The 24,748-nt window shown below is 42.3% G+C and overlaps 1 protein-coding gene and 1 long non-coding RNA gene across 4 annotated transcripts in view; one reads left to right on the top strand and one right to left on the bottom strand.

Moving 5' to 3' along the window:
- IQCH (IQ motif containing H) overlaps positions 1-24,748 on the top strand; it is a 210,924-nt gene that overhangs the window by 168,278 nt on the left and 17,898 nt on the right. For 2 of the 3 annotated variants that reach the window (XM_027123406.1, XM_027123408.1), the window contains 2 exons: positions 16,863-17,033; positions 21,654-21,659. The exons of the other annotated variant lie outside the window; for it this stretch is intronic. In XM_027123406.1, the coding sequence (XP_026979207.1) occupies positions 16,863-17,033; positions 21,654-21,659 (177 nt within the window). The remainder of the gene's footprint in view (positions 1-16,862; positions 17,034-21,653; positions 21,660-24,748) is intronic. 3 annotated transcript variants of the gene reach the window in all.
- Positions 1-24,748, bottom strand: part of LOC113629169 (uncharacterized) — a 191,166-nt gene that overhangs the window by 131,234 nt on the left and 35,184 nt on the right. The window lies entirely within an intron of this gene.

Below are 24,748 nucleotides of genomic sequence, written 5' to 3' on the forward strand. Positions count from 1 at the left end.
ACAGCTGCAGGCTCCTAGCAATGGCCCTTCCTGGATACATAAGGTAGCTACAGAAGGAAATGAGACTTGTTACACAGCACAAACTATGAAGAAAGACAAAAATGGAAAGCCCTGATGTATGTAAGAGAATGTCTCATATATTCTGAAAACTGTTTCTAAGAGTTTCTAAATACAAATGTATCAGCCTAGAGTAGAAAAAAAAGAAAGAGACAGCTGAAAATATTTTCATTATGAGGGATAGGGGGTTCTGGCCCCAGTCTTTACACTTAGCAGTTGTGATACTTTAGGCAACTCACGGGACATCCTGAGCCTCGTTTTTTCATTCACAAATGGTGACTCCCTCCCCTCCTTACCACAGGGTGTTCCGAGAGGCTGAGCAGATATAAGGTGCTGTTCTTATTAAATCAAACAGCATAATCACATGGAAAACTGTCACCTGAGGCCTCAGCAGGTTCTCAAACTGTGAGTGGAATCTGAATTGAATTAGCATTGTTTTTAAAAGTCAGTGAACATTATCATCTCGAAGTGATACATAAGCATCAAAAGTGAATATATTTATTTCAGAGAGTAGAAAAATCAACGTCTACAGAATGTCGTAATTCCTTCCTATTCATTGCTATATACCCAGCACCTAGCACTACGTCTAGCATATAGTAGATCCACAATAAATATTTATTAAATGAATGAATGAATACTTCTCTCCAAGCTCCCCCCTAGTACTCTCCTTTGCAAAATCTCCCTATCTCTGTCTTCAAGATATACAAGGTATTCACCAAGGGACCTCAATGAGATTTAGTTTTTCTCTTTAGGGAAGGTATTTTATTTATATGTAAGAAGGTTAACAGGGTATATCTAAATTAAAATTTATAGGCCTTTAGTATAAACAGAAATGCTTGTTATTCAGTGTTTTTTAAATGCCATAATAGACACATTGTAAATCACAAGTTAATACCTAGTGAAGGGAAAACAGATCCCAGGGTTTTGAAGTGTTAAAGTAAAAGACCTATCCCTTTAAAAGGTCTGCATCCTTGTGTCAATGAAAGAGACATGTAATATACAAGTAATGATGATGGTGAGGATGATGACTTCTGCAATGAACACAAAGGCAATGATGACAATAATTTTTATAGTGAAAATTACAATTCTGTTTCCTAACACTAATAGCGCAGGTAAACTAGTGACCAGCTTTGCTTTATACAATCTTACCGTATGTGACTGTCCTTAAATGTTGGGTTAACCCCCTTACATTGTAAACCTTAACCTTCAGAAAGACTGAACCCAAACCTAAACATCAACTCTTGGGTAGAACTTTGGTTGGTCTACAAAGAATAGACCCAGTTCCTCTGTTTATGTCTAGTCGCCCCACCCAGGACTTCTTTAGATGACTGCTCTCGCCGTGGAGATCCTTGCTTCCTTTTGAATGAAACCCAGGCACTTCTCTCTGGACTTGGAGGTCTTTAACTAAATTTAATCACCAGAAACATTGCCAAGGAAGGGCAAATGTGCGCATTCACACTGCATCCTGAACTTTTCAGGAGGTGCCACGGTTCCGTAGGACTCAGGAGGTCCGCAGGTAGGGAGAAAGGAAAAGTCTCCCTGCTGATGCTAAGACAGACCAAAACATTCTCCACATACATGTGGTTACAACTTGTCCACCAGCATCACAAAAACAAAGCTGAGTGGCCCTTTCCTACTTCCAGCTGTCACCTGTGGTCAAGACTTTTTGTGCAATAAATTTTCCATTTCAAAACTGTCCCTAGCATTCATTTTCATTTTATTTTATCTGAACCATATGGTTGAGGTCACAAAGTACCGGGTAATTTGCTCTAGGTCTCACCTATTTCTTAAAACAACCCTGAACCATCCCTCTCCCACCATGTGGCACTAATTGCTTTTCTCACTGATCATGTCCAAACTACTCTCTAGAACAAGCAAACTGACCTGCTTAGTGACTCCCATATTCAATAAAGACATTCTCATCCTGCCTGCCACGTGCCACCTTCATTCCTACAATTGGCCTTTCCTTTCTTTTCTATCAATATACAACTTCCCTTCTTTCGAAACATGTTTCAAAATCCAACTCCTCATGGAAACCCCCCTTAATTAATCCCCCTTCAGTGCCACTTCATTCTCTAGCTTCTCAGAGCTGAGGTAGAGTACTGACAGCCAGAATACTTATTAATGATAATATCAACTATTTATTGAAGTTTTGTCACGCACCAGACATTCTGTTATGTATTTTACATGTAGTGTCCCTAATCCTCACGCCTGAAAAGTGAGTACTATTATCTCTAATTTACAAATGAGGAAACTGAGGCTAGAGTGACATGTTCAAGGTCACAGGGCAACTAAGTGGCAAATCCGGGGTTCAAACCATGATTTAGCTGCCTGCTGAGCCCATGCTCCTTCTCTCACAGCAGATATTCCCCACGGTACTGCACTGAATTGATGGTGACTTCCTTTGTAAGTCTCTCCCCCCTCCTCAACCACCATCACCAAAGAAAATGTATGTTCCTCTTGTATATCCTCAATATGCTTGTTGAATTGAGTCGAACAGCTTAAAGCCAGAAAACACAGCTCCTATTTTTTTTTAATATATTCCATCCTTGTGCTCAGCGCATAAGGTAATCATTAAATGTTAATGACGAAGCGAAATGGAATAAAATCAGTGTTGTGGTAGCCATTTTTAAGCTTTAAGAGCTTAAATGAGCAAGCCCGTACATAGCACCACAGCTGGGAGCGCCATCTTGCCATTAAGCCAGAAGGTGGATTCATGGGATGGGAACATTGAAAACAGACACCACGAGAATGGTTAAGTCAGCTCTCCAAACCACTTTCTACAAGTAGCTACTGCTTTTCCCTCCATAATAATTTCACAATGATTAACCTGCTAGGTGAAAAATCCCAGGCAAAAACCTGAGTGTCAGAGGAGTTTAGAATAACCACTGAGTAACAGGCTGAAGTTGGAGGTGATGTGGACAGAGGTAGACTCATTCCCATCTAGCTGGTCAGAAATGTAAGAGAACTGCCATCTAGATTTCTATTATGGGCTTTATCTTTCAGAATAAATTCCCTTTTTTTAAAATTATTAGATTTATGAAATCCAATCTCACATTCCAACACATATGGATATCAAAATGTGTATTTGGTGAGGAATAGTATCTTATGTTATCAATTTCTGCTTCCTTTGCTCATAGCACAAAATCCTACTTTTTGCTAAAACCTTACTTTGTAGCTTTTTAACTTAATTAAATATATAGGCAATTACTGACACCATCTGTCTTCATAGAAAAAGAACAAGAAGTGACACAAAAGACTGGGACTCTGAAGGGAATCTTTAGCAAACAAATTCTTCTAGCTCCGCTACAGTAATATTTATTTTTAGGAGCCCTTATATTATTTTAAATCATTTATGCTTTTTAGAAATAATGAATTTGAGCTATACTTAAAATGTGGTGGCTTTCGTATGATTTTTTTTAAAAGAAAATATCAAGTAATCCATTGCTTTTTCAGTAAAACAAAAACTTAAACATGCTTTTGAACATCTGTTACTAGTACGTCTAACACAGCACTTAAAATCCTTTAAAATCCCTGAAAACCTTTATAAAGTTACATGAATCTTTTGCATAAATAGAACTGTTTTAACAATATGTATATTCCTTTAAACATATATTTTGCTTTCTTAAACATAAGATTCATTGTGTTGCCTAGCATTCCAAGCCCTTATAAATAAATAAATGAAATGGCTTCACTTTTTGAGGGAGTCAGTCTTCCCCTATCATGCCACATTCCTAGCCCACTCTACAGTACTACTTATTTATGTCTGTTTTTTAAACCTTATGCAATTTCTTCACAAAAGTCTTAATGTGTAAATAATATCAAACCAACCCATTGAAACTTGAACAGGATAAGTCAGGAACCAATACAAAATAAAAGTCCAAATAAAATAACAGAATTCCCCTCCCACGAGGAGTACATTGTCAGGAAATGCAAAGGGATTATAGAGAAAAGTCACACGTGGCTCCAAGAAGAGTATGGAATTGGCAGTTACCACCAAGGAGGACAACTGGGTTTTTCTGCAGGTCTTCCCTGAACTGAAAGGAGCAGGTTTTGAACCCCTTGTTTCAGCTACTAAGAGCCCCACCCTCCATAAGTAGAAGTGTGTATAAGAGGACAGCTCTAATGAGGCGCAATATAAAAAAGACACTTTTCAAAGAAATAACTGTAAGACCTCTCTACGCATATTAAAGAATTATGGTATACCAAAGAATGTGCTGTCTCAGATTTGGGGTGAAAATATCAATATATATATTTTGTATTTTTTATTCACTTGTTGATGAAGGAAATATGAAGAAAGTGATTTCACAATCACTTGTGATTGTGGAGCCCTAAAGCTCCACCCATATGTTTCTGGAAAGTGCCACAGGACTTCTTTTGATCACAGGTAGGAACCTCGGCTTTTTGCTTACACTGAAGGACAATATTTCTTTGTCTTTTTTTAAAATATAAATTTATTTACTTATTTATTTATTTTTGGCTGCGTTGGGTCTTTGTTGCTGCGTGCGGGCTTTCTCTAGTTGCAGCGAGTGGGGGCAACTCTTCGTTGCAGTGCACAGGCTTCTCACTGCGGTGGCTTCTCTTGTTGCAGAGCACGGGCTCTAGGCACACAGGCTTCAGTAGTTGTGGCACACGGGGTCATGTCTAGTTCCCAGACCAGGGATTGAACCCATGTCCCCTACATCGGCAGGCAGATTATTAACCACTGTGCCACCAGGGAAGTCCCCCTATTTCTTTGTCTTTATAAAGCTCTTTCATTATAGGCTCTCAAAGTGCTTTACAGACAAATAATGGGGAAGGTGAGGCAGAAAGGTGTTAAGTGGCTTGCCCAAAGTTCCACGGTAAATCACAGGCCTTTCTCTGGCTTCAGAACCACCGAGTAATTGGTGGAGATTCTGGATGTGACTGCCAGCAGCACGGTGCTCTCTCACTTCTACCAAGCATTTGTTTCCCTGCCAGGTGGAGAGTAATCTCCAAGATCAAGCATGGGAAGAAAACCTGGACGTCAGAGCCAGGCAAACTTGGACCTTAATCCTAGCCCTGCCACTTAGCTGTGGAACTTGGGCAGGTTTCTGGGTTCCTTGAGCCTCCACTTACACTTCTATAAAATGGGGGTGTTAATATCTACTTCACAAGGTTGTTGTGAGGATGACATGAGAAAATACCAGAGTGCCTTGTACATAATAGACCCTTAATATACATTAATTCCCCTTCCTCTTTCCTTCCCCAAGTCTCCCTCCTAGAGCCTGTCCTCCATGTGGTCAAGTAGGCAGCTTTCTAAATATTGCTGCCATCAACAAAGACAGCATATTAGCTTGACAGGGTGCCAAATCTTTCAAACACCAGAGTCTGTAGACAACAAAGGCAAAGTCGTGGAATCCAGATTCATCTCTCAGATAACCAAATCCAAAAGGTTCCATTACGGTAAACAGCCCTCTACCATCACCAAATTAGTCATGACTCACTGTATTATTGGATTAACTCGATGTCACTATGGAGGGCATAGGGCTTGGGGGGCACCCAAAACCACAGAAGGCAGGCTGAGGCATTGGGGGGCCCTCAAATGAGCAACAGGATGGAGGAAGGGAAGCAGATGTGTTTAAGACAAAGCTTCCTTTGTGCCCACTTGCCTGACCAGCCCTGCCTCTCTTCTGGATTTGACCGCACTCAGCTCCACTCAATACAGGAGCTGATACAAAGTGAAAACCTGCAGTGGGCAGTCAGAGGAAGTATTTTGCCTGTCACAGAAAAGTGACACTGCATCCCCAGACCTAACTGAGTCTTTCTGACAGATGCTAATATATTATCCCTTCCATGGCTGCTTATTGAGATGCAGGTACTAACCCTTGCTGAGTGCTAGTTTGCTTTAGTGTATAAGGCATGTATTTTTTACCCACACGTGGAAAAGCTTTTGAAAGTGTAGACTTGAAGAATACCTAGAATAAATTCAGAGGGCAGTCTGGGAGGTGGTTTCTCACAGTCTCCCTCATTCAGTCATGATTTCCACATGCAACTAGATTCAAACAAGTGGCCATACAAATTGTGGAGGTGTCCGCCTTAGAATGGGTTTCCTGGAGACTGGGGGGTGTGTGTGTGTGTGTGTGTGTGTGTGCGTGTTTTTGTGAGATTATATATATAAAACACTTTTTTTTTTTTTTTTTTTGCGGTACGCGGGCCTCTCACTGCTGTGGCCTCTCCCGTTGCAGAGCACAGGCTCCGGACGCGCAGGCTCAGCGGCCATGGCTCACAGGCCCAGCCGCTCCACGGCATGTGGGATCCTCCCGGACTGGGGCATGAATCCATGTCCCCTGCATTGGCAGGTGGACTCCCAACCACTGCGCCACCAGGGAAGCCCCAAAACTCACTATTTTAAAATGTACAGTTCAGTGGCTTTTAGTATATTCACTGAGTTATACAGCCATCATAATTATCTAATTTTAGACCATTTCCTTTACTCTAAAAGAAACTGTACCATTAGATATCACTTCCCATACCCTCTTCCTTCCAGCCACTGAAAACCACTTTCTGCCTCTATGGATTTCCCTATTCTTGACATTTCATATAAATGGGATCATACACTAGGTGGTCTTTTGTGACTGGCTTCTTTCACTTAACAGAATATTTTCAAGGTTCATCCATGTTTAAGCATTTATCAGTGCTTCATTCCTTTTAATGGCTGAATAATATTCCATTGTATGGATGTACCACATTTTGTTTATCCATTTCATCAGCTGATGGACATTTGGGTTGCTTCTCCTCTTTGATGGTAATGAATCATGTTGCTATGAACATTCATGCACAAGTTGTTGTGTAAACATGTTTTCATTTCTCTTGGTTGCATACCTAGGAGTAGAATTGATGGGTCATATAGTAACTCTACATCAACTCTTTGAGGAAATGCCAAACTGTTTTTCAAAGTGGCTGCACCATTTTACAATCTTACTAGCAATGCATGAAGGTTCCTATTTCTTCATATCTTTGCCCACACTTGTTATTGTCTTTTTTATTTCAGCCACCTGTGTAGGTTTGACGTGGTATCTCTCCTGTCTGTGTTTTAAAGGGAAGATTTATTTCCTTGTGTTATTTAATGGAATCATCCAACAAAGATTTATTTCACATATATATCAGGAGTGCTGTGCTAGGTTTTATGCAGGATTCAGATATGAACCAGAGGACCCCGCTGTAGGTCTGATTCTTCTCTCTAGGAATCTCCCAAATGTAAACAAACTTGCCTTGGACTTGAAATCAAGAGCTCTGAGCTCTTGTCTCTACCCCTCTTGGAGTCTTGTGCCTGGGGTTTGAGGAGGCTGGGCAAGATCACCTCCAAGCCCACAGCCTGTGTTTCTTGCCCACATAGTCTGCAACCAAGGTTGTTCTTTATAAACATTCTGGTTGGGCTTCCCTGGTGGCGCAGTGGTTGAGAGTCCGCCTGCCGATGCAGGGGACATGGGTTCGTGCCCCAGTCTGGGAAGATCCCACATGCCGCGGAGTGGCTGGGCCCATGAGCCATGGCCGCTGAGCCTGCGCGTCCAGAGCCTGTGCTCCGCAACGGGAGAGACCACAACAGTGAGAGGCCCGCGTACAGCAAAAAAAAAAAAAAAAAAAAAAATGTTCTGGTTTACTGGAGCTGTCAAGGAAACTGGGAGGGAATGCCGAACTTTGCTGTCAACTCATTGAACTGATGGGGCCATTGCTTCATGCACATCCCCACCTCACTTTGCAAGACAGCCTTCCATGTCCACAAGGACTGGGCACAGGAATCCTCCCCCATGGGAGCTCCAGAAGAAGAGCCTTCTGCCTTGAAAATCCACACAAAAGCCTTTTAGGGATCATTTGCAGTAAAAGAGCACTTCTCAACTAAGCAAATCATTCACAAGTCCTGACATTTAGAGTGTGAATATTGAAGAAGAATAACTATATACAGCATGGGATTATTATATTGAATTGGCATGGAAGAAGCATATATAATTTACTAGCCCCAGAAACGCATAACAGGTTATAAAAATTGGGTTTTCATGTTTATTATAGCTTACTGCTTAATGTCAAAATAAGAAAATGGCCTTCCAAAAATTCATAATAAAAAAGTGAGGAAATACTAAAAGGAAAAAAGAAATGAGTATGTAATTCTGTACCTTAAGAATACAAATAATATCAGTTAGGCCATCAATCTCAAAAGTAATAGAAAATCATAAATTTATAGAGGTAGTGGAAGAAGCTTGGAAAAAGCAAGCAGAGAAGGCAAGAGTATATTAAAAATTTTGTGATTTTTTTTTTTTTTTACAGAAGTGGAAAACTAAGTACAACTGCTGATGGTGCAGGTTTAAATTTCAATATTTTCCATTTTGGATCCCAAAATTAATTTTGAATATAGTTCCTACACATCCTGAAAGAATTTCCAAGGTCACAGAGAAGCTTCTGGCACTATACAGAAATTGGACTATGAATGCTGGTAATTAGGTGTCATGGAAAGAGCTGGAGCAGGAATCAGGAAACTTGATTCCAGCTCTTCCCCTAATTGTGGGACCTGAGTGAGTCAGTTCACCTCTCAGAGTCCTCGACCATAAAATGAGGAGGTGGGAATGATGAATGTCATTTTAGGTCTGCCAGGACAGAGCTGTTTAAATAGACCTCTTTGGGCCCTGAATACTTTCAGATTTAGAGATTCCATTACCCTACATCACATCAAATGTACAAATGCACTCTCATGGAATGTGACATAGACATAACTGTGTAAAAGAGTTGTGTTGTGTTTAACTGAGATGTCAATTTTGTTGATATTTTTATTTGATAGTTTTCTTTTCATATTTGGGGGCCAGTAACTTTTTTTCAGAATCCAAATATTTTTAAGGTCTTTGAAAATCACAGAGGCCCTAGGCATGGTGGACTACTGGGCCCTGAGTGCTAAGTGGTAGGGCCCAGCTTTTTTGCTGCCTTTGGCCCCATGAACTCCAAAGGCCCAATATAAGGGAGTATCCAGGGTGGGTGGGAGAGAGAATGGATACTCTAGTTGCTCAGAGACAGCCTTACGGAGCTGTGATTTAAATCATGCCCAAAAGGATACATAGGATTAATAGAGACAGAGGGGAAGGCCTCCAGGATGAATACCAGGAGTGTCAACTGTTGACTGGGGCCCTGGGTGACTGCCCCATCCAGCAGTAACTGCAGTTCTTCACCTCTCTGAGAGACTGGGCCATCCCAGAAGCCACCACCAGGTGGCAACATGCCAAGAGGCTGCAGTCCCCTCTGCCTATCTATAGATACTTTTATGTAATACAAACAATTCTTACCAAATATTATAATCACATTAATATTTTCCTACGTAAAAATTCTTACAGTGCAGTGTACCACCTGCCTTAAAATTAAGTATCAGGTGTGTTGTTTACCACAATGGAGAGTTTGATGCTGTTTGGTGATTTAGTGATGGGAAGAGATCTCATTTAGTTGCTGCTTAACAAAGTATGCTCTCTGTGTGATAGCCGGGATTCTGGAGCCTGTTTTTAAACAGCATCTGAGAAGAGTTAAGTGTGTACACTACCTCTGAGAATCAGGCCAGAATACCGAAGTCAAGAGCCAAGCAAGTGAGTTCTTACTCCTGCCCCAGACTCAGCTTCTGGCAGTCACACAGGGAACAAATCCAAACAGATTTGCTTCTGCCAGACCCCACAGTAATAGTCTCATGCAATATCTCATGTAGTCACTGGATCTTCTCAACAACCCTCAGAGATAGCGACCACTGGTCTGTGTTAACAGACAAGGAAACTGAGGCCCAGAGAGGGGAAGGAAGTTAAGATCACACAGACAGTAAGTGGCGAGGCCAACACTCCCTTCCAGTGAGGTCCTGTAACTCTGGTCCAGTGCTCTTTCTATCCAGTGAAGACATTTACCTTCCTCCAGGCACTGGCCTCTCTAGTCCCTATCGCCCTCAAGCTGCCATCACTTCTTTTCCCTACCAAGCTGCCCCTACCCTTCTCAGCCTTATTTCATCTCAACCTAAACCTGCTGAGAAGCATGTCCCCTAGGGAAGGCCCCATGTCCTACAGACCTTGCCTCTCCCCAACCAAGGAGACCCTTGAGCCCGAGGCCCAAAAGTAATAGCAGAGAAAAAGATGCCTCCCTACAGGGACTGATTCTGCTTTATCTCTCCCAACCCAGCCAAGCACATCCTCCTGATTTAACAGCTGAGAAAGGAGAAAAGGTGCCTGAGATCCCACCCCATCCTCTAGAACACCATTCAACAAAGGCATCTCACGCTTAACACGCCAAAACCTGAAATCTTAATTTTACCCTTTAAACTATTCCTCTAGCCATCTTTCCCACTCAATACACGGTAATTCCACCCTTCCATTTTTTCAGGGCAAAAGTCTTGGAGACATCCTTGGCTCCTTTCTTTCTCTCACACCTGCATCCAACCCATCAATAAGTCCTTTAGGTTCTAGTTTTGAAATGTATCTATAATATGACCGCTTCTCCCACCCTCTACTAATACTGTGCTGGACCACCCACCATCATCTCTCACCCAGATTACTGCAAACAGCCTCCTTGCTGACCTCCCTGTTTCCATCCTTGTCCCCTTATGGTCTCTTCTCCCCACCGCAACCAGGGTAACCCTTTAAAAATATGAGATATCATGTCACTCCTCTGCTCAGCACCCTCCAATGGATTCCCAGTCTCCACAGTTAATAAGTAGGAAGTAAGCCCCCAGCTCTGTATCTAGCCAAACCAGTAAGGACAGAGGGAACCTTGACTACCCGTGGCTGTATCGCCCAGCCAGCAGAGAGCTGGGCAGGTGGCCTGGTCTCCATAGCTTAGGAATAGCTGTGGGTCTGACTGAGGGTTTGGTCTTGCTCTAGAAAGAATCAAGTGATCAAATGGTGGGTTTCCTATAACGTTGGGACTGTGAATGAAGACATGAACATGGGCAGGGAGGTGGTACACACATCCCTCAGCCACGACAGGCTGCTGAGGAGGGTGGGCTGTGTATTGCCCTCTGTTCTAAAGGCCTGATGCCATCTCTATGGTGGGTGAATTCTCAGTGCTGCATCTCTCAGTAGCCTTAGTTGGAGGTCTACCTTTTAAAAAACTTCCACACGAGCAACAACATGGATGGACCTGGGGGTTATTATGCTTAGTGAAATAAGTCAGAGAAGACAAATACTGTTTCTTATCACTTATATGTAGAATCTAAAAAAATAAAACAAACTAGTGAATATAACAAAAAGGAAACAGACTCATAGATAATAGAGAACAAACTAGTGGTTACCAGTGGGGAAAGGGACGGGGAGAGGAGCAAGATAGGGGTAAAGGATTAAGAGGTACAAACTATTATGTATAAAATAAATAAGCTACAAGGATATATTGTACAGCACAGGGAATATAGCCAATATTTTATAATAACTTTAAATGGATTATAATCTGTAAAACTACTGAATCACTATGTTGTACACCTTAAACTAACATATTGTAAATCAATTATACTTCAATTTAAAATTTTGAATGAAAAAAAACCACTATGAATATCCTGAACAACCTACTGATTCTTTTTCTAAATTTATTATCAGAATGAAAGGTTCTAAATAAAATTTTCAAATCAAAAAAAATTCTACACATGCTTAGGAATCTTCCCAGGTAGCCTCATAGCTGCATCTAGAGGCAACTGAGGGAGGGTCCACCAGGACTATTATCCCCAGTGATTAGTCGAGGAAAGTGGCCCAGAGAGGTGACTTTGCTGAGAGTCACGAATATTTGTCTTAGACCCTGGTACCAAGAGTAGGGCCTTTAGCAAGTCACTTACCCTGTCTGGAGAGTCAGATTCTTCGCCTTACAAATAAAGATGAAAAAGGAAAGAAAACCTAGAGATGGGTCTGCAAAACATCCATGGACTCTGACAGCTCTGAAATTCTATGATTCTTCAACAAATATTATTTAATCTATAAGTTAGTCTCTCGGTCTCATACCTACCCCAATGCCCATAAGAGAAGGTTGGCAAGACCAAACGCTTTGCTACTTCATTTGCCCTTGGAGATAGTTACAGAATGTAGGGCCTTAGCACATCTGCCCACATCTATATCCTCTGCCACCCATCCATCCTGCCTGTCACAGGAAAGAGGCAGAAGCAGCAGGGGTGATCAGGCGGCCTCCATCTGCCTTGAGCACCTAAGGCAAAAAGAGCTCAATACCAGGACCCTCTCTCCCTCACCTCCCCACACAGAAGTGTGTTATTACCATTTCATCCCAAAGCTTGCAGCCCAAGAAGGACCCAGAACCTTGGAACGAATTGGAACAAACAATTCTGGGCAAGCTCGCCTCTGCCTGACCCTGTCTTCAGTTCTCACATGCTTGTTTAAAGGCAATGAGGTTGTTGCAGTTTCTGGGTTTGCCTTCTGCCCTGTGCTCCGCCCAGCCTGCCTCAGGTCTCCCAACACAGTGGCAGTGAGGACTGCATCCAGCCCAGCGCAGGTCAGGGAGTAGAGAGCTGGGCCTCTGCAGCACCTCTCCCCACCCCATCCCACCCCTACTGGCCCTGCCCCTGGCTGAAGTTGCAGTGGACTTTTTTTGCAACCAATCAAATTAAAAATAGAATGTGAGCCACATGTGTAATTTTTAATTTTCTAGTAGCCTCATTTTAAAATGTAATCAGAAAAAGATGAAAATAATTTTAATACATGTGTTTTATTTAACCCAACATAACCAAGAATAGTATCATTTTGACATGTAATCTGTATAAAATATTAATGAGATATTTCACATTCTTCAAAATCTGGTGTGTATTTTACATTTATAGCACATCTCAATTTGAGCCAACCTCATTTCAAGTGCTCAATAGGTACACGTGGCCAGTGGCTGCCATATTAGATAGTGCAGATCTAGAATATACATGAGAGTCTATATATAATTTTACTTACCATAAATCTGCTAATGTTAACATTTTGTTATATTCCCATCTAGTCTTTTCTAGATACAGTATTATTTTTACAAAGTTGAAGTCATATTGTCCATATGACTATATCCTTCTCTTGCTGTTTTGTGTACCTTCCTACATCATCAAAAGTGAGTCACAATCATTGTCTTTAATGATAATATCATAGACTATCCCATCACTTGGGTGTGTCATAATCTCCTTATCCAATGCCCAAATGTTGGACAGCTGCAATTTTTCAGTTTTACAAATAGTGCTGAGATGAAGATTTTTATGTTGCTCATGCTTCTTAAGGCCTTGATGTAAATCTCTCTAGTGTTCTAGCCATTTTTTAAAAAATGGATTTTGAATATCAGTCAAACAACTATCAACAAGGGCTTTATGACTGGGAGCTGAGACACCTTGGTTTCTTGTCCCACACCTTTGATATGTGGCTCTGAAGCCCAGGGCAAACCACTTTGCTTCTCACACTAGAGTTGCTCCATTTATAAAATAAACCAGCTGTATTTTATAATTTTTAAGGGTCTTTCCAGCGCTAACCTTCAGTGATGTTTTTCCCTCGACCTCACATCTAACCAATTAACCTGTCAAACTAGTCATTTCAAGTCCTACAAGTCATGTCAAAGCCACCTCCTAAACATTTAAAAATATATCCACTTCTCTCCATCCCCAGCCGTAGTGCCTTTCTATGTACATCATCGCTCATCTAAATTGTGATGCAGAGTGAAATTAGGTTCTAAACATTAACAGCGAAATCCAAAATCAAGAACAGGATTAAATGAGATATGTGTGAAAGCCTGGGGCTGGCACAGAGGAGATGTTCAATGAATATTTGCTGTATTTGAATCTGAAACCAGCTTCAAGAAACCCGGTCCCTGAAAGGTTGTGAAGGAGTTCACAGTGAAACATCAGAAGTGCTGCTGTGCCCTGCTGGGAGCCAGCCTGCCCCAGACACTGAGAGCTGTCAGAAGACAAAGACTCAGCAGCTTCCCCTAAAGGGCTGACAGTCTAGAGGGGGAAATGGGAACCCCTGTCCGCAAAACAAAGATGCCTCAGGCGGTGTCTTCAATGGAAAAACCAGATGGAGAACAGAACAATTATCTGAGCAATTCAGGCAAGCCTGCTGTTGAGGAAAAGGCGTGAAGAAATTTGTTCTATTTCCTTTGTGACAAGGAGTTAGGGAAGCCTGGGGTAGCAAAAACATTTTGAGTCTACAGAAAGACCAGAGTTCTGGCCTACGCTCTATGATTTTAGGCAAACCACGAAACCACTTTTTGATCTCAGTATCCTCATCGGTCAAATTGAGATACAGTAATACCAACTTTGTTCAAACCTAACCACGTACTGGATTGAGTTGTGAGGTTGAACACAATGATTATGAATGGGGAAAACAGCTATTAAATGAAGCAATCTAATAACTACATAGGCAACTGAAAATGAGTCTCCTAAGATTCTACCCCTCTTAAAGGAAATGTTTAGTAATCATCAATAACATCTGTATTGAACTTTATAATATGCAAGGGAACTTTATGCGCATTTATTCTATTTTGTTTCCAAAACCCATTGTGGTAGTGTTATCATTTGTGCCTTTTACACTTAAGGATACTGAGATTGAGAGAGCTTTAAATAACCGTTAAAGTTTGCACTCTTTGCGAGGGCCAGATTCAGGCTCTCTTGACTCCTTGGTTGCCTTCCCACTAAAATCCTCATCACCAAAACATTAATATTATTAACATAATATTAATAATGTTTGTTATATGCATTTCTCTTTGATCAAGGACACTGAAACATCAAAACAGAAGCTCTGGAAAAAAATGCCAGACATGTAAGAACAGCAAGTTCACTTTCTTGTATTAAGGAAAAGTAGATGTCCCCATCTGATTTGCATTTTATGCAATATAGCAGGAAATATTTAAGTTGACAAATAGAATATTTACAACTGCAACAGATCCCTGGCAGTTAGTTTTTAACAATTGTTGCAAATGTGATTTATTTGCTATTATAAAAGGGCATTACTGTGCGAATATGACTCCTGAAATTAGCATCAGTTTAGCAAGGGCCCTTGACAGCCTGACCTCTTAATATCCTTATAATGATGCCATTTACATTCCATGCTTACTCAAGTCACTCACTGCTAGATTTGTTTGAGAGGAGTCCACTCTAGGGCAGATGTATTCTGTATTTTAACACACCGAGTTGGTGGGGGGGGGCACATGTAGGCCTTCTAAGGGGAAAAACTGTTTAATCAAGTCTTCATGAAAATGTGTTCGTTTCCAACTTCCTACAGTGAAAACGCATTACTGCTAATTACAGCATACTCCAGAAACACAATACTTCATGTTTTCTCCACAAGACATTTCCATGGCATGGATATATTAAACAAGAACACGTTTTGATCCTCTGCAGCTTTAGCTTTTAGTGTGAGTGGGAAACTAGTCCTGGGTAAGGATTGGCTGGGCCAGGATTAAAGCCATCTCCACCAGCAGGGAAAGGGCAGAGGGTGGACTTGGAGCCAAGCAGAACTGGGTTCAGAACTCAGCACCACCACTTCCTAGCTGTGTGGACATGGGTACCTCTCTGAACCTCTGTTTCTTTATCAGTGACATGGAGCTGTTATTTTTAAGGTTATTATAAAGATCTGAGATGTTTGTGAAGCACCTGGCACACTGTAGGTATTTGATACATGGGAACTGGTCATGTTTGTGTTGCTTGTCAAAGCTCAGATGTCACCTTCTCCGTGATGCAGCCCTGAGTTCAAACTAGACGAACTCAGCCTGTCTGTTCTTTCTGCTTTGGTACTACTTTGTTCCATCCCTTTATCATATCAAGTATTCATTGTGTTGTAATCAATTGAGTATGATTCTATCTGTCTTCCCATTCTTGATGTGTCTCTTTACCTTTTACACTCGGATAACTAGCACAATAATATGCCTTGAGCACTGAACTCAGGAGGATTCTGGGGGTGCTTCTGGATTCAGTGTAGGGGTGAGAGGTGACAAGAGAAATTAAGGACGGTCTGCCACAGGAGAGGAGAGAAGGTACCATATGACCCACTTTGCCATCAGCAGTTTAGCACATAGTAGATGCTCAGTTAAGTATCTGTCAAAGGTGTTAATGGACATTACTCAATTATCTAGTAGCTTAGAGTAACTTATTGCTTATATATATCTGTTTATCAAAGCATTTTAATTTCTACTGCATTATAGTATCCTTCTAATGACCCTGGGATTCAGCTAGGGTGGATGCTATCTTCGTTTCCCTGTTGAGGGTACTGTGACATTGTAGGGTGGGTGAAGTGACTTTCCTGCACCCTTAAGGTAAAAATAGTGGTAGAGCTAAGGCTTGTAGGCCAACCCTAAGTTTCCCTTAAGAATCATGTTGAGATTCCCAGAGAAGCCAGCACTGCTTTTTCTGAAGCCAGGGCAAACTGCCCTTTCCTAATATTTACGCACTCAGGGCAAACTGCCTTTTTCTAATATTTCCCCCTCTGTCTGCTCTGCTTGAACTCCCCATCCTCTGGAGTTCCCATCCAGCTTCACTTCTCAGTAGTAAGCATTGCACTGGCTACTTTAGAAGTGACAAACCACAGGCAGAAAAATCAAAGTGCACATGAGCCTTTCGGAACCGGGCCTCTCCATCAGATTATCTTGGACAGGTATTTCCAATTGTGTAACCTCCAGAACCTTAAATCTTCTGATGAGAATCAGACTGGAGACTCTATCCCTCAGTTGAACAAAGGAGAAACAGAAGCAAAAACATCTACTCCGTTAAGTCACGTGTTCACTGTCGTAGTTGGGTCTGGTGTGGTTTGGGGTGGCCAGAGGTGGTGGGGGCCTTCTCTCCTGGTGACTGATCACACCCTCACTTCTCCGGCTCCTGTTCTACTCAGGTATGGGCAACAGGCCTCAACCTCTCATACAGTGACCAGCTGGCCCTGACTCAGCTCACCTTATACTTGACCAATGGCCACCTGGATTGCAGTTTGAGCACCCTTGAAGTGCCCCGCTTTGTTCCCAAGGAAGACGAGAAAATGAGCCACCTAAATGCTGCGGCAATGCCAGTAAGTGACCGATGCTTCCTGATTCTCCTCAGTGTCGGCAATACTCACCCGCCATTTACTGAGCTCTAGTTGTGTGCCAGGCTCTATGGGTCCAGAGAGAAGAAAGAATCTCAGGCAAGTCTTTGAACCTACCAAAATGGGCGTCTGGTACATGAATGTAGGAAAGGGGAGGCGGCGTCCAGAAAGGGCAAGCACTATGTGGAAGGACGAAAGTACATGGGGCTTTCCAGGGCTGGATGTTTGTGTGTTCCCCTCCATTCTCTTCTCAGCTCACTTCCCGGGGCAAGTACATCTATACCCACTGCTTCAATGACCAGAAGCTTCCAACAAAACCTGTATTTTTCTAGCCCCAGTCTCTTTTTTGAGCCTCAGACTCCTAGAGTCAATATTCAACAGAATGTCTCAAGAGTCCTCAAGGGTCAAACTACCCAAAACTGCACTCACCGTCTCTCCTCCCCTATACTTCCTCTTGGCGGGTCAGGCCAGAAGCTCATCACTCACCCTATATCCCCACATCCAGTCAGCAACCAGCTCATGTTGACGCTAGCTGCTAAAATGCCTCGACTCTGACCCCTCCTTCCCCCGTCAAAGATACTGCCTTCACTTCAGCTTCCATGGTCTCACACTAGTGTTACAATAGCTTCTCATTAAGACTCTCTGCCTCCTGTCAAGGTGGTTAAAGTGAAAAGTGGATCTGAGCATGCTGCTCCCCTACTTATGATTTTGAAATGACTCCTGTCATCTTCAGGAAAATCCCAACTTCTCAGCTTGGTTAATGAGGCCCCTTGTGATCTGTGGCCCAATCCCCCATTCTCATCACTAGGCCATCTCTAGGGGGCTGGAGGCAGTAGTCCTGGGACTGGTTCAGGTTTACCAACCTCAGGACCCCGGATAACAAAGGGCAAACCTCCGTGGGGACAGTGGGCTAGGTTGTTCCTGGGGAAGGAGAGCAAAGTTCAAGAGGACCAGATGGCCCTTCCTGTAGGTGGGATATGACAGCAGATTGGGGCTCAAGCCACAGCTGCTCTGACAATGCCAGAGGCTCTCTTGTGCCTTCTCTTACAATAGTGGGCTTCGTGCCCTTTTTGCAAATGAAGCTCTACTTGAGGTCCAAATATGTCAAGCAGATAAAAGAGGAATGCCAGTGGTTAATAGGACCCCCACTCCAGTGCCCTAGAGATATCTTTTCAGAGCAGTATCTCCTGCCTCTCTGTTGAGTCTCTTTGGGTCCAAGAGACACCTTTGGATTTAAAGAACACTTGTTTGACTCTGCCCAGGATCCCCACATCACCTTCCTTGGCAGGAACTCGGTGTACACTTGGAAGGGTAGCCTGGAGAGGGTGCCAGATGTCTTGGGGGACTCAGGCGACAGCCTCCTTCTCCTGCTCAATCCACTTGTCCTATGAGGTACCATTGCTCATGGGAATACCTTAGATCTCTTTACTTATTAAGAAGAGAAGCAGAGTTGGACTAGGAGTGAGAAACAGACCTCTTTTAATTAGGTCCCAGGACCTTGCTAGGAATTTCCCAGGTTTGGTCCCACCTGCGGCCTCTGTCCTCTCCAAAGGGGCCTACAAGACCCTAAGTTCAGTGCCAGAGGGAGGGACAGCAGTAGAACTTGACACCTTCTGGCTTAGTGAACCTATCTCCATGCCATTTCCAAAAGGAAGCTGGAAGCTGAGTTAATATTCAACGCAAGACTTCCAAAGACAATTTGCTGCATTTAAGTATGTTGCTTCAGAAGGCTGTAAGCAGAAGTTGTACTTTGAATTAGAAGCACTCTCCCATCTTCCCCATCTTGCCTATAGATTTCAATCCTAGCTACAGGTGACATACAGGAATTCTCCTGTGATCAAAAGTCTTAAACACTTTTAGGAATTGCCCACACACAAGAGGGACACATTATGATCTTCAATAATTCAAATGTCTCTACAGTCACTGAAGAAGAGCTATTCAGGTTTTCTGATGCAGGAATAAATTGAAAGTGCTTTTGGTTTTAGAAAGATACATGGAGGTTCTAACCCTGGTGCCACTGTACATGTGTGTGCACACACGTGTTCCTATGCATATGTGCACGTGTGACAGGTAAGTTTTAAAAGAATCACGCATGCACGCATGCACACACAGTACAATTTACAACCAAACTGAAGCTCCTGAACAAGTGTGAACAGACTGTGATGCCATCAGGTTTACAGTCAGTTGACAGCCCCCTTTGAAGACAAGAAAAAGGAAATACACAGATACGACTACAGTGATAATGAGGGCACATTCAGAACAAATGCCTATAAAAGGTTTCCAGTTTGGGCCTATTCCTTTAGATAATACGCTGTGCAGGGGAAAAGCAAAAACTTTTCTGAACTCTAAGAAGAGCCATTGTCCCCTTATTAGAAACAGGTGGCAAACCACTCTCATTTAGACCGGGTTAGACCAGGTGCATGGGCTTCTGATCCAGTGTCCTCCACAAATAACCCCTTGAAGGTGGAAACAAGATCAGATGAGTCCCAGATGTACATGTTTTAAAAATGAAAAGGAATCACCTAACGGCTTTTTAACTTTTAATTAACGTTCTGTCAGACTGGACGTAAATTGCTACCCTTTTCTGTCCGTTTTTTACTCTTCCTCTCTCTTGGTGGACCCTCCATACCACAGTTGGTGAGTGGCCAAAAGGGACCATCTCTGCAAACATCTTAAAACAACCCCAGTCATTTATAAGCATATTAACAGCACATGATCTGTAATGAATGATTAAGTAAAACCTTTTGTGTTAAATTATGATGTTCATAATGATTCTGTCTCCTGTAATTTATTATGAATTCTCAAATGCTTCGGGTTTGATTTTGATAGAATGCAACAACAGAGTTTATGTGATGACTTTATTTTTAGAACCCCTTCTTTGAAGGCAGGCATTTCCCCACTACTGCTGCTACTGTAATTATGTACAAAACCAATCACTCATTAGAGTTAGGATACGTTATCTTCTAGACAGATGAGGCTAAATAAGCAACACATTAATAATTCAGAGAGCAGTTCATTATGCATGTGGATGCCTGCTTCGTAACTGAAATAAGAACCTCATCAGCCTCTGCCAACCCTTAAACAATAGTTCTGTGTTATTGCAACCACATTCAAGTTTACGCTTGTTAAACTGCTACTTGGATTATTTTATCAAACGTTCATTTATCTGTGGTCCCTTACTGCCGAGAACAGATTTTGGAAGCTCCTTTTTTAAGTTAATGATTTGAGCAATGGGTGTTATTAATTCTCAGAATATTATAAACATGATTAATTTTCAGGCAGAGATTTATTACATAAGGATTTCAACTATGTCAACTGAAATGCATCACTGTCAAAACAAGTATCATGGCGAAAACAGAATATGCTCCACACTTCAAATGCTGGTGCTCAGAACTAAATCAATTTAAATTGTGGCTGAAGCAAAATTATATTCTCCAGTGAAAAGGAGTATTTCGAGCTTTCTTTATTTGGCTTGAAGCATTCTTGTTAGATTGTGATTTAGAAAGGTAGTTTAATAAAACTAGACTTCTACCAATAATATTTTGCCTTCTATTTCTTCCCCCTTGTTTTACTAGAAAAGGCTAACCTCTGAAATTCCCACACATTCCAAATGTGGCCAGTGGGAATTTGGAGAGGACAACACTGTTCTAAGTCAGGGGTCATGAATTCTGATCCTCTCTCTGGCCTCAGTTTCCTTGTTTATAAAATAAGGGAGACCTAAGTGACCCCCAGGGTCTCCTAAGGCATTTGATTTTATGGGGCCTGTAGAGTAGGGCTCTGTATCAAGCCTGGCCCAGGCAGTGTCATGTACAGTGGGGTACTGGGGACACGGAATCTTTCCTGTAAGGGGACATAGGAAGGGCCCATCCCTCTGTTCCACAGCCTTCCATTGAATGGTCTTTTTCTTGCAGAATCTTTTAGAAAGGAGTAATATTGTTGTGAAAGGTCCCATGCTAAGTCCTCGTCAGCCATCACCTTAGTTATCAGTTAATACTTTCAGCCAGAATCAACTAGAAGTAAGTTCACCTCTTTGTGCCAGGCATTCTACTAAACGCAGAGGATATAAGGATGAGTAGCAAAGAGCTCCAAGTTTTTCAAAGGACCCAGATAGGCCAGCATATAGCTATAATGCATATAATAACATCCAAAATGTACTGAGCCTTTACTCCTCACCAGGTACTTTAACTAAGTGCTTTACATGAATCTTTATACAACCTAATATATGGGGCAGGTGCTGTTATTATGCTCATTTTTAGGTAAGAAGACTGAAGTTAAGAAATGTTAAGCAACTTGTGGAAGGTCACTCAACAATCAAGTATGGAAGCCAGAATTAAGCCCAGGCCTGTCAGACTTTAAAGCTTGTGTCTCAGCATTGTGCTACCCAACCTGCCTTGTGCTGGCTGAAAGTCAGTGACCCAACCCCAGAGTACAGCTTCAGCTCATCCCTGAAGAAGTCTCTGGTTGAGGCCATGGAAAAAGCTCTTCTTCCAAAGGAGGCTTCATCTCCCTGTGTGATGAGGTTATTTGCAGGCATATTACTATTATCCACTGGCTCCTAATCTGCTCTGAGCTAGGCCAGGACTCAGTGAGCACTGAATGGGTCAGATGGTTGTGGAGGAGTCTTCCGATGCTATAAAATTCTTTAGGTTATGACTTTTTTGGTAAACCTAAATGGATTTCACAGCATCAGAAGAGAGTCAATTACACAAGTCAGCCTTTTAAAAATGATGTTTTCCATTTGTATAATGCTTTATACTTTAAATAGACATGAGCTTATTTGATCCCCAAGAAGTAGATAAGACATGGATTATCATACCTATTTTACAGATCAGGAAAGTAAGGCTATTCAAAGGTAAGTGAACTGCCCAAGGTCATAAAGTTAAGTAAGTAGCAAAGTCCAGGTTTTCTGATTCAAGTCCCTTTCTGATGAAAAGACTTACTGGTTGGTTGTTGTTTTGTCTTGTTTTTCAAATAATTTATCTTATTTGTGAAACTATTTAGTTTAACAAATGCTAATAAGAGCTAACTTGTTTTTGAGTGCTTATTCTGTGCCAGACACTGTTCCAAGGTCTTTACAAATTCATCTAATCCTCGAGACAATACTGTCACCTGTGCTATCAGGCGGGATAAAAGACAACACTAGATCATTGACAGTTTTTTGCTGTAGGAACTGCAGAGTTGGTTAAGTCTTTAAAAAAAAAAAAAAAAGTAGGTGTATTGTATATGTTCATCTTTATTTGCATTATTATAACACATTTATTAAGCACTTAAGATAAGCCAGCAATTTCACCAAGCATCCAGGATACAGAGACATTTGACAAAGTTCCTGTCCTCGAGGAGTTGAAAAGAAATATAAAATAGATAGCACATACACAAGGAAAAAGCACAAGGTCTCATTTAAGTGTCATTTAGGTGACAGTCCCTTAACCTGCTGCTGGAGTTCTTAGGAGAAACAACTGTGGACAGGCGGGGACAGAGGATGCTTTACTAAGAACGTAGAACTTGGTCTGGCCTTAAAGACTAAGGCAGTCACCATGGCAAGGAGAGGGAGACCTCCCCTAGCAGAAAGGACAGCAGCCGAAGAGAGCCCGTGGTCTGTTATGAACCAGTTGGGCTGGGACAGAGAATCTGGGAAGAAGGAAGTGGGAGAAGTGGTTGGAGCAGTCCACTGAGAACGTTTGGGAGAGTCTTCCAGCCAAGCCAGGTGTCCGGATTTCATTTTGAAGGCAAAGAGGAGACACTGAAGATTTCTGAGCATTGACCAACCTGAGTTTGGGAAATGCTCAATGTGGTACTAATGCTCAGAATCCCAGGTACCAGTGGGGGCAGGAATAGCCTGGAAAATTACATGTGGTGTAGGTCTACAATGCTCCAGGCCCTGCGATGTTTTCAAAGAAACAGCAACAACAATAGTAGCTACTGTGTATCAGGTGCTAGGTGCTTATTGAATCATCAAAAGTCAGGGAAGTTAAATGACATATTCAAGATCACACATATACTAAGTGGCCTAGTCAGGTTTTGAACTTCAGTGATTCTGACTCTGTATAACCTTTCCACTATAGAATTCTGCTTGCATCCCCACCTCCCTAGTAGAAAGAAGAAGCTCCCCTCCAGGCCATAATGGTCTGGACTTGGACGGTGATGGTCATGGAAAAGATGATGTCGCTTGGAGACATCCACCAAATATCCTGGCTTTTCTTTCCGATTCCTTATGAATCACAAGCCCAGGACTGGGAGGAGGGGGAATTGCAGTCTGTCTCTGTAGAGCAAAAGAAACCTCAGGATAGCCTGTCCTTACTTGCTGTCCAGTAATACTGGACAGTGAGCTCTTCTGCCTTGCTTTGGCGTCAAGATTCACAGCCCTGAGCTGGATCCTGCTACCAGATGCCTGCCTACCTCTCTCCCTCGCTAACTGGGTCCTGATCTTGGGTTTGCTAGTTTATATACTATAGCAGCATAAGACAAGTTTAGAAGACAAAAATAACCTTGGAATTATCTTGTGAATTCATGGTAATTACCACGCAATTACATGCTCAGTAACTACAATGGAATTCCAGAGTATTTACAGTTCACTTCTATACACAAAAGCTCAGGCTTCTGGGCCTCCGTTGTGAAGGCAGGAGCATGGCACAGCCTGACATGGCAGGGCAAGCAGGCCTGGTGGTCACGTTCCTCCAGCCTGACCTCATAGCTGAGCCAGAATTTCACTTAACCAGTTCTTGTTACCCCACCAATAATCCCTGTCAGGTCTACCAGAGCTACGTTGTCCTCCAAAAGATGTCCTCTAGGGGCAAGACCTGGGATGACTGTCTTGAGCTGTCATTCTCTAGGGATGGTGTAACTGTCCTCTGTTTTGTGAATCAATCTCTTCTTCTGCCCCAAAGTGCTCAGTGACTGCAAGTCCCCTGAATTACATCCTTTGAAGTGTCTCTTAAGTCAGAGAGAAGTGCAATCCACTTACCCTATTTCATGTATCCATTCTTTCTTTCATTCAAGAAACACTGAATGCTAGCATCATGTCCAGCCTGGGGATTCGGAAACCAAACAGTGCCTGCCCTCAGAAAACTCCCAGTCGTGTAAGGGAGCCAGACAGGGGAACAACTCATGATAGGTCAGGGTGATAACAAAGTACAGTTGTGAGGCATAGAGGGTCAAATCGATTTTCTTTTGTAAAAACAGAATTCCCAATGGCTCCAAGTGGGACAATACCAATGGAGATGCACAACTCGATGCACTAGCCTGGGGGAGCCTAACATTTTTGTAGATGTGGATCCTGCTTATGTGTGGAAAGAATGGGCTTAATTACTACTACTGATAACGCAACCATCAGATACACTACTTTACGTAAATGTGGAAGGAAAAGACACCATATGTGGGGGACATATGTCACAAAAGGTGGACATGAAATCTGAGTGTGTGTGTGTGTGTGTGTGTGTGTGTGAGATGCAGGTGGGGAAATGATGTTCATTCTCCACTGGGCACTCACTCAGTTGGCCCCAGTTGCCTTGCATTAGCTCAGAGACAGAGAGAGAGCCTGGGGTTTCACAAAAGACAGTGTGTCAGGTCATTAGGATCCTTGTAGCCAGCTGTGAACCAGCAGCACCTCCTTTTCCTTCTCCTATTTCAAGTCACTGCATGCGATCAGGCACCTGGTTGCCCAGCACCTGAGGGTCTCCAAAGTTCAAAATCTGGTCCAGGCA

This window comes from Aethalodelphis obliquidens, unplaced genomic scaffold (assembly GCF_003676395.1).
Source record: "Aethalodelphis obliquidens isolate GAN/ISIS:26980383/991018 unplaced genomic scaffold, ASM367639v1 scaffold26, whole genome shotgun sequence".
Taxonomy (NCBI): domain Eukaryota; kingdom Metazoa; phylum Chordata; class Mammalia; order Artiodactyla; family Delphinidae; genus Aethalodelphis; species Aethalodelphis obliquidens.